Source organism: Phaethon lepturus, unplaced genomic scaffold (assembly GCF_000687285.1).
Source record: "Phaethon lepturus isolate BGI_N335 unplaced genomic scaffold, ASM68728v1 scaffold3332, whole genome shotgun sequence".
Taxonomy (NCBI): domain Eukaryota; kingdom Metazoa; phylum Chordata; class Aves; order Phaethontiformes; family Phaethontidae; genus Phaethon; species Phaethon lepturus.
Genome location: NW_010525351.1, coordinates 1 through 10719, shown reverse-complemented (window position 1 = coordinate 10719; position 10719 = coordinate 1). Strand labels below are relative to the sequence as shown.

The window sequence follows — 10719 nt, the reverse complement described above, 5'->3', positions numbered from 1 at the left end:
CCCAACTCCACTCCAGTGGATCCCTGAAATCATCAAGGGCTGAAGCTCTTAAAGGTAGGTGCCATGTCGGTACCATTTGAGATAAAGTCTGAACTGCTGGTGCAAGTTCTGCTGCACTGCATGGGAGCAGGTTTGCTATGAGCCAGCTCTGCTGGGCTCCTGACTCAGCCAAGAGATTTGGATCATCGGTTTAAGACCCACTTTCCCTCTGTACTGCTTAAGGCATTTGAGCACGTATAAATCAGGTTTGGAAGCATCAAACTTTGCAGGTCCTCTGTCTTGCTCCACCCTAACTCCACATCTCTTCCTCACAGGTCCCCTGTATTTTTCCAGCAGTAGATATGAGCTGTCAAGCTCGTGGTACTCTGAGCTGCCTTCAAGTGAAGGCGGGTGTCCCATCTATCATGCTTTTGACCTCTAGCCAGCCAGTTGCCTGAAAACGTGTTTCTTGGTCACGTTCCACCCCCCAAGGCCATTAGAATAAGACACATCCCAGTGTAGACAGTGTCTTAAAGGTCAACACACTCACCTTGGGGACAACAGTCTAATTCTCAAGTCCTTGTTCTTCTTGACTCACAGCAAGGCCACAAATACAGCTTTCCCACATCCCAAGGGAGGGCCATAAGCATCCTGCAGTGTGTCCCGCTCTGGCTCTCTGCTTGAAGTGGTTCCAGTTGATAGCAATATTCCCAAAGAGAGAAAATAACTCTGCGGAGTAGTGGCTGGAGCACTCAGGGGGACTGTGTGAGAGGCAAGTTTTGTTCTCCGCTCCCCTGAGAGCGTGTCTGTAATTATTGATACAAAGTGGGAGTTTCAGAAAGTGTGGTTTGGGTGTTTAGCTTTGAACAACCAACTAATAATTACAGCATTTTGCACTTGAGTTGTGTGAGAAGCCTTGTGTTTTTTTTCAGAAAAAAATAATTCTGTATCCAACCGCATATTTCAAGCCCCGGCTGGATGGTGTTTGTTAGCCTACTTTCAGTAGTCATTAAAAGCCACAGAGGGGGGAAATAAGCATCACTAATCTTACACGTTAGTAACTGGATGCCCTCTAGCGAGACTGTCATGCTCTCAGATCTATCAATTCTTTATTGCCTTATAAGAGAGAGAGAAAAGACTTTTACACCTTTCCTTAATGTACAAATTTAGCAGTGCGTCCTGGAGTTAAGCAGTGTGTGCGATGCCCCCTGAAAGGAGGATTTTATGCCTGCTCCACAGAGACTGTCACAGAAACGATGGGCTGGAGCGAAGGGGCAGTCCTGGCCTTCTGGCGAGTGGAGCAACTGAGGCGTGTGCCTCATTGCCCTGGGCAGTGGCTCACAGGATTGTTGTTTGGTGTGACTGTCCCCCCGCAGCTGTGCTACTTATATTGATATATATGACAAAAAAGAGGCTAATTTTGCAGAGTTATCCTCATAGGGATTCTTTCCTCAAGTATCAGGGATCATCCCAGCCTGTAGACTGATCAGTTTGTTTGCTCCCCTGCACTAGGAGGCACGTGGGTTGTTCCTGCCTGGTCACTTGTGGTATCTGAGGGGTATCTGAAGAACATCCCGAATTACATGATTGTTTGTTCTCCCTGCCTGATTTTTGTAAAATGTGTCAGACTGCTGTGGCTAGTTTCTGTTAGCATATGTAACTAGGTTTTGAAACAAAGCTTGTGTTTTGAAGCATCTTGGGAGCAGTATTTTTTCTCATCTTCATTCATTTTGATCTGTGTAAGGAAACAAAAACAATTTTCAAGCAAACTGTAGCAGGGAGAATAAATTCTGAGTGAGCGGGGGGTGGGTCTGGCAACAGTACCTGGATGCAGTCTCAACAGTCCCGATTTGGCTTTAACATTGATATTTTGGGAGAATGGACATCTGCAAAAAACGCACCACCTAAAGGCAATACATCACACCCATACGCTTGCAGAGATTGCCAAAAGTACCAGCCAGCGCATGGAATAGATTTAAGTCGCGTGGTACTGTAGGGTTTTTGTTGGGGTCCCAGGAAGATTTAACCCATGTCAGACAAATGTGTTCTTGCCAGCATTTCCATGTGTCAAATGTGTCAATGGTGACTTCTGGCCCAGAGCATTTTCTACTGCCCAAGTCTTTCTCAAAATCTGCTTATGCTGTCCAGGGGTGTTTAACAGCAGATGTAGTGTGGCGGTATTTGATTTGTATGACCTCAGTGCAGAGGTTTCCAGGGAATTAACACTTAACATTTCAAATTCCTGGTGTGATTTCACCAGGCAGTTTGCAGGACGTGAGAGTTACTCTACAAAACTGTAAATGACCAATTTAAATGTTTTAATATTAAATGCCTCATCAGTTTATTGAAATATTTGGGCTCTGTTAGTAGGACTCTTGGCATGTGAAAATACAGAGTTTCTCCTGTTGCTTTCCCCCCATCTTCATTTAAATACCAAGATTAGGCTTACCCGAGAAGAAGCCATTATTTTTTTCTGTAATGTTAAAGTTCATCCTGTGCTTATTTCTCTGTAAACACACTCGCACCTAGAGAGGCGAGAGCATAGCACTCCTACCCAGTTAAATGCATGAGTGCCTCAAGCAATGCAAGACTCCTCCGGTCTTTTGCAATCACCTGTGCCTGGCCAGCCTGCTGTTTTACACACATCTGGCACGGGTATAACTGCAAAGAAGTGAATGGCCTTCAAGACTGCTGCCTTTATCATGTGCTGAGAAAGCACGACAGTCCAGTGTCTCAAGTTGCCAGCTCAGATTGCTTAAAACATCTTTGCACACTAGATAGTCATGTTTTGTTTTGGTGGTTTTTTTTTCCTCTTACGCCAACTGAGGATTTGCTTTACTGTGGGGCTGAGAGATGATAAAGAACTTGAAGTTGGACAGGGGAGAAAACAGCAAAGGTTAGTTTAAAATTGCCATGCGATTGGCATATTTTGGAATATAACTTGTAAGTAATTTTTTTTCTCTTGAACTATTTTGTATTTTATTAAAAGCTCAGTACATTTTAATTTAAAAACATTTTCTGTTGGAAGTCATCTGCAATGTTATCTCCCAAGCGGCTATCACTCTTATCAATGCTTTGATATTTAGGTGCTTGCCAAATACAAACTGCAGTTCCACTTTCCTTTTTGTACAGTATCCAACTAGCACAAATGCTCAAGCTGAAAACCAGGCTTCGCCGATGTCCCAAAAGGAAGTGTCTTGGCTGGATGCACATATTGCAGCCATCCCAGGTGAATTTGCAAATGCCAGGTAAGAACCCAGCTTCCCTGTCAACATGAAGGGGAAGAGGGATGTGAAGGATGAGGTTCACAGCCACCTGCCTCTCCCAACCCCAGAGCTGCCTGAGTCAGTCTGTAGGGAACATGAAGCAGGGCTGGGACTGAAGCCTTCCCCTCTGCACCAGGTGCTGGTCAGTATGCACTCACACTGATGACCACTTGGATCCAGGTGCCTTGAGGGATAGGTCCTTTCATGCAAGGCAACTCCAAGCACTGCTTTGCCTCCTTCTTGGTGCTTTAGTGCAAAGGAGTTGAACTCAAGTCTCCTGGCAGTGCCCCAGCACTTATTTTTGAGAATAGAGTGAATGGGAAGAGGAGAAGCGTGCAAGTGATCTGTCTCTGCTAGTGAAACCCCTCCATTTTGGGTAAGCTATTCAAGTAGGCACTAAAATAGAACCCAGGAAAAGTGTCTGCTGGGTACCTTCCCACTTCATTGATCTGAGTCACTTTCTCCAGCACAGTGTAAGGTTGAAATTCCTGAACAGGCAGTTCAGCACCTGTTCCTCACCCAAACCTAACCCCGAGTTCTGCTATTGGTTTCAGTCAGGCTCCTTTTCCTCCACTGTGTATAGAAATGTAAAAGATAAAATTCTAGAAGGCACAGAAAATAATCCACACGGAACCACTGCTGTGGGCTGCTATTGATATTGTTCTGTTAGTTGTCGTACTCTGTGCACCTGGCTGAAGAGGGGGCAAGGTATCCCTCACTATCATGCAAACTAAAGCAGCGTGAGACACTTGTTCTGTGACGTTAACACTTGCAAGTTTTGTGCCAATTCAGCCACTGCTTGACATTCCAGACTTAAGAGATTAATGGGCAAGCCAGAAATAACATTTCATCATTGTAGTATATATGGTAGGTATGATTGTGTGTCTTTTTCCTACCTTCAGAAATCAGGTAACAGCATTGAAACAGGAAGAGAGAAGTGACATGCATCATAGGTAAACAAGTCATCAGTCTCTTCCTGTGGCAGCATTAAAAAAAGTACAGTCACTCTAATAGGCTCTGGGATTCCCCATAATCAACTAGAACTTCAAATTTTCCTTTTTGAATATAAGCGGTTAGTACTAGAAACTTCTAATCAGCATACTGGAAGAGGGAGAGGAATTATGTGATAGGCTACTGCACTGAAGAATTTCTCTCTTAGAAAGACAAGACAAATGAAAGTGAAAATGTACTTGGTGAACCATGTAACACTTTAACATTATTTTTGAAAATTTCGTTTTCACAGTAAGCACACAAAGTTAGAAAGCACACAAAGTCCTTAACTTGCAAAACAGTTTTATTTCACACTTATACGAAGTTAAGAGACATTTTAAAAAGCTTACAGTATTACAGGTTACATTTACTGCCACTGAATATGTTAATAGGGAACTTCACAGGTCTCTTGAGTTCTCCAGGGTCCTACACAATCCCTGTTCTCCCACAGGTTTAAACCTACTTCTGCACAGGTTAGAGGGGGTCTATTTAGAGTTATTTTGAGTCCAAAACTGAGAGGACTGGGGCAGAATGTGCCAGGAGGTCTGCATCTGCACGCTGAGAAGAAGCTACATAAACAAATGCTTCTCCTTTCCGCTCCTGAAACAAATTCTCCCCCTGCTGGGCCCTTACAGCTCATGAGAGCTGAAGCTGCTGTAAGCTGGCTCTTCCTTCTACAAACCTCATTAGTGCTGTCAAGCAGCTGAAGCTTGACTGAAGAAAAGAGGAATCTTAACAGATACTGGGGAAATACCGTTCTTTCCCTTCTCTTCCTGTTGAACCCTTCTGACATTTTGCTACCTTTCCCACTTCACTGGGAGCAGTAACAAACTCTTCTTCAGGCACCTCATTGGAGAGAGATTTAGGATTACACCATTTCCCTGCAGTTTTGAAGCTGATTGTCTAATCAGGACCCAAGGATAAACCCTCCTGCAGAACCATGTAATTGGATGTCATGTTGTGTGTCACTGGTCTGTCAGCGTAATACAGAAGCAAACGTGGCTCTCCAGTTAAGTCCTACATTGACAGTATATGCAAGAAAAAGAACAAAAACAAACCCCAAGCCCGTGATGCCTGAAAAGAATTTGGATTGCATGGATCTAAATATATTCAGCATCCCAATGGATGTCCAAGGTGAGCTATTTTTTTTTCACTTCAGATGCAAGTCCTCCCTGCAACTTGACTGAAAACAGCCAAAGACAAAAGTTACCCTAGTGTGCCACAGAACTGCACTTTTTAAGTACCTAAAATCCTGGCGTAACAGCAGCTCTGTAATGTCTTGGGAGTAAGAAAAACGGCACAAGATGTTGACTGGTTATACAGTAAACTTTGATAATCCAAGCAGGTTACATTCAAGGAAAGTAGGTTTCAGATGATCAGATGAACAGAAGAACATCTACCGATGGCACACAGCTCCAAATGAAGAACCAAATCTGGTTATGTACATTTGCTTCCCATTAGGTCCAAAACCAACTTGCCATGGGAAAACTGTGTGCCATACAGAAATACAGACAGATCTGCCATTGGTTTTGGAGTCTCTCATGGTAATAAACAAGAGGAGACAAATACCAGAAGATAACCTAAAAACCTTAAAACGAATAAAAATACTGTGCTTGCACCTTCATGCTGTAGCCTTAGGAAAGTCATCAGTGGCCTTTCCCAGCAGCAGTGGGAATCTTCACATCTCAAGTGAAATGTCTTTTAGTTAAATACTTGGAACACAGCGTTCTTTATCTGAAATGGCAATCAGTGAAATGGTCAAGGGGAAAGGACCCTGCGTTGCAAGTTCAGTTCATCCTTCCTTTTCACTTCTGCAGTATCTTGTTTTAACAGTTATGGGTACTGAAGCCCAATTAACTTTGCTGAAAAAGAAGAATGAACGAAAAACCAGTCCTTTCAGACTTTCTTTATATGGCAGAAAATATGCAAGAGACACAAGCCCAGTTTTTAAGTTTTTTCCAGGTTATCTTTTGGAGCAGCTGTATAGTAAGGCAACAAATATTAATATAAGCTAGTTTTCTTCATGATTCTCAAAAACTCTTGCTCACTTACTTCTCCATCTCCATCTCGATCAGCTTCATCAATCATTTCCTACAAAACACATTGTACATTTGATCAGGCACTGGACTTTAAACACAGGATCTTTGATTCATTAAAACAACAAATCAGAAGCTTTTCACTTCATATGAAAACATAACTCTGTATTTGATTGCTCTTCATATTTCTGACCTCTCAGCCCTTTTTGTATAGGAATAAATTTCTGCCCAATCCTTAGGAGCTACAGGATTTGTCTGTGCCTGTTAGAAAAGCTCTGGCAAATCAGAATTTACCTGAAGTTCTTCATCTGTTAAATTTTCTCCCAGCTCCTTGGCAACCCTTTTCAAGTTTTTGAATGAAATTTTTCCTGTCCCATCATCATCAAATAATCTGAAAGCTTTCAAGATTTCTTCTTTTGAATCCTTTTCACTCTAAAACAAGAGTAAAACATATTAATTAGAAAACACCTGCCACTGAGATGCCTTTTCAGTATTTTTTTTATGCGGTCACAAGAATTTCTGTTTAAAATTCTTACCATTTTTTGTGTCATCATAGCCAAAAAGTCTTCAAAGTCAATGGTGCCGCTTCCTTCTTTGTCAATATCTGCTATCATTTTCTTAATTTCTTCCTTCTTTGGCTCAAAGCCTAAAGCACGCATCGCAACCTGCACCAAAAAGCAATTCCATTAGAAGGCCACCAGAATTACAGTGTCAGCAGCTGCACTAAAGCTTGTTTTATTTCCTTGTACAGAACTGTAGTAATAACTCACTGCAATGGAAACATCTTGGTAACTCTTACAAGCTTGTTTCATCTGTCCAAACAGTAACAATGTAGGTTTGATACTCTTAAAGACTCAGATACGTTTTCTCTTTAGATCCATGCAAAACATGAATATATTTCTGAAACGAAGAGAAACTTCTTATGTCCGAATTAGGTAAAGGTTCCAATCTACATAGTTCCTAAAGGGACTGGATTATCAAAACGGGACTTCAAGGGAGGCTGAAGACCAAGGATGTGATCTTGCTCCATTGGAAATTTAGGGCAGAATGCCCATTAATTTTGATGGGTGCAGAATTAGGTGCAGTTAACTTACACAGTCCAGCACACAGAGGTGGTGGAAATCCATGTGCATAGCTCTTGGCTCTTCTGCCTAGGCGGTGGAGAGCGGGAGGGTGTGGGAACTGACAATACCCCTTAAGTGTCCCAGCCTCAGCAAAACAAAGACTGACTGCTGTGCTACTTGAGGAAAAGCAAAGCAAGCCTTCTGAGCCTTACACAGCACAAGCAGAGTATTACTGTAAAAACAGTTATGTAAATTGTTGTATAAATGCTTAATATGAACACTGTTTAAAACCAGGCTCTGGTGTTTCACCAGCCTAGAACAATGATTTTGCTACTTGAGTGTTTATTAGTAATTTCACAATCCTGGGGTGCCAGATGATTACAGCATATTTAATCCTGAGACTGAAGTTTCAAGAACACGTAACTAGAGGAAGACTTGAACTGTGAATGTTCTTCCTATATGCTCTGGTGGAAATTAATATTAGGCAGAAATTTTCTTGCCAAACACTCTTCTGCTGGAAAGTGCCAACTGACCAGAAATGTAGCATTTAACTGAAGTGTTTTCTGACCAGTTTCTTGCAATGGTACAACTGAAAATGTTCTGTTTTGTCTTTCAGAGGGGAACACTTTCTACTGTAAAATATCTACTATTTTGAATTAATTTTGAAAAAGAAAAAATGTAGCAGTAAATGGTTGATGCTAAAATGTTTCAGTTTCTTTTAAGAACTATATTTTAACATGTATAATCTGCGGTCAGAGAACATGCTCTCCTTAACCAAGCATAAGTGCTTCCAAATAAATCCAGAGATAAGCCACAGGCTTAAGTAACTCATGCTTCTAGGTTACATATGCAGAGATTGAGGCAGAGTCTGTGTGTATGTGAGAAATTGAGGTCAAGGAGATAATTAAGATAAGATTAGACACATAAAAACATAGGGAGAGAACCGAGAATGATCTTCCCCCTTGTACTACTCTGTGTATGCACATGCGTGCACACACACACTCTACCTGAATTGCTACTGAAATGCAACTTGGTTCTCAGTTTTGTTCTTTTTGTTAAAACTAAAAACCAGGTAATTTTTTTATTATGTATATGAAAATATGGTTGTATCTTTCCTGAATGTGTGCAAAATCTCTGTGTTTAGTTCTGAGATGAAGAAAAAATTTTACATTCTGGCATTCATCCTGAAACAACAGAAGTTCACTTTCCCAAAGCGATGATCTTAGCCAGTCATGAAAACTGAAATGTTTACTGTGTGTACCTCAACAGAGGAACTGTTTAATTCCTCTAATACTCAGATATTCAAAGCTATCTGACCTACTATGCATGTATTAGAGAATTCTGTCTGAAGTATTAGATACAGAGCTTTCTCAAGTTAAGCATGTAGTATACCCCAAATTGAGTCGTTACAGCAAGCTGTTACTCATGTTTGTACCCGAGAGCTATTTTAAAATAGTTAGGGCTGGACAAACAGAAAAAGCAGATGCAATTTTGAGACCGAAGAGATTTCCATATGAGAAAAAAAAGTTTGAAAACCTTCAGTTCTTTTATGTCAATGCTTCCAGACCCATCAGTATCAAACAAATCAAAAGCTTCTCTGATTTCCTGCTTTTGCTCTTCTGTAAGTTCAGGTTTCAAGCCACTTTTCTTCCGCTGGGCTGTACTTAAGCCAGGTTTTCTATAGTTGGATGCCTTCAGAAAGTAAAGGAGAGAAAGATAATTAAATTATAAATAACAACAGCAAAGCTGTAGCGGAAGTTAGACACATTCTTCACTGCAGGTGGTGGACACTGGGTCTCTATGCTCATTTTCTTAGCTGCTTCTAGAAAGAAAACAAGATGAGGACTTTGTTACTGGGGAGTACACATTTGGGCTTCATGTTTTCTGCTTTAAACAGAAAGATCATCAATTAAAGGAGTAATGCCAGAAAAACAGGTGGGCAGTCTGAAAATGAACACTCCACTAGGGTGACTAAGTCCCTCTGCAGATCCTGACAGTCGCTTTGATGTGTCAGGAGTTGTTTCACCTGCAAAACGTAAGTAAATCACCCTCACAGCTAAAAAGGCTGGTTGTATAGGGTCTTGACTGCAAACGGGGCTCAAATTCAGCCACTCCTCAAAGTCACCACTGAAATGGGATGTCTGAGAGCATCTGTTCTGCTGGAGCGAAGTTTAAAAGGAGCTGCGTAGCTCTACCCCTCTAGCCTGCCCCTCCACCCACTAGCTGTGGTGCTAGGTAACAACATGCTGGGGTAGCAGTGAGGTCAACACAAAATCTGCCCCATAAAAGCTAATCTGCTTGTGCTGAGCTGATGCACTATTATCCAGGACGCTTCCAAGTCCTTTCCTGCTTCTGATGTAAGTTAGTGAAGTACAGAGAGTGTCATCTGTGTGTCCTGCCTGTTGAGCAGGAAAGATGTTTTCCTCAAGTATAGGTTTTCTTTTAAACCAGCAGCAGACAGATTTTAGTCCTTTAATCGTGAATCTGCAGATTCATGGAAGTAAGGGTAGTCCCTCCCACCCCCAACTTTAACTGGTTGGGCTTTACACAGAAGTAAACAGAACAAATACCAAGAAAGGAATTTGTTTTCTAGCTACTGCTGAGCAATCTCTTACCTGTGCTGAATTGTTACTATTTTTTGGCAGGGATCTCTTTTAAATACCCAATGTGTAACACAGAAGATTCCATTTTGTTGTATTTGGAAATGAAATTTTGTTTTTTAACATGACTTGTCCCTCCCAGGTTGGACTGCAAACTAATGGCACACCTCTGGCTTTTCCCTGCTATTAACACAGGCATGAGATTTTTTTTTTTTTTTTACTCCTTTTATTCTGCTCTGGGAGAAACCCATATGAGACCTCTTCCTGACTATAAATTTAAAAGTACTAACATACTACCCGAACCTTTTTGTTTCTTGCATCCTGTGTATACACCCACAACTCTAGTGACCATTGTTGAAGTCAACATGTTGAAGTCAACCATGTTGAAGCTCCTGAGACATTGCGTGTGTGTTGCTTCCTGTTCCATCTATTTCAGAACGGAATTCTGCGAATCCATTTTGTGTTTCATCTACTCGCCCGGCCAACGCCGCCTCACCGCGCCCGGTGCTACAGCGGACCGGAGGAAGCGGAGGGGTCAGTCAGCTGCGCCAAGATGAACTGGGCTATTTCCTCCGGTTTACCCCACACCCTGCAAGCAGGTGACGTGCTTCGCGATTCTTGGTGTTTTATCGGGGGCGCTTTTCATCGTGCCAAGTTGTTTGGGGCGGGGGGGAAGGCTCTCCTTTTCCTTTCGGCCGGGGTGTTGACTTCCGCGTTGTGCGAGGAAATCAAGCGGGGAAATCAAGCGGCAGAGAGACGGCCCTGGCAGCCCGCGCGATCGCCA

The 10719-nt window shown here is 42.1% G+C and overlaps 1 protein-coding gene across 1 annotated transcript; it reads right to left on the bottom strand.

The window, feature by feature from the left end:
• Window positions 1-5934: 5934 nt before the first annotated feature.
• LOC104617395 (caltractin) lies at window positions 5935-9027 on the bottom strand (the record flags this gene model as incomplete). Its single annotated transcript, XM_010282708.1, has 4 exons — window positions 5935-6326; window positions 6566-6703; window positions 6808-6936; window positions 8872-9027. Coding segments are annotated over 4 exons (513 nt in total), but the record flags the coding sequence as incomplete, so codon positions are not given.
• Window positions 9028-10719: the final 1692 nt, after the last annotated feature.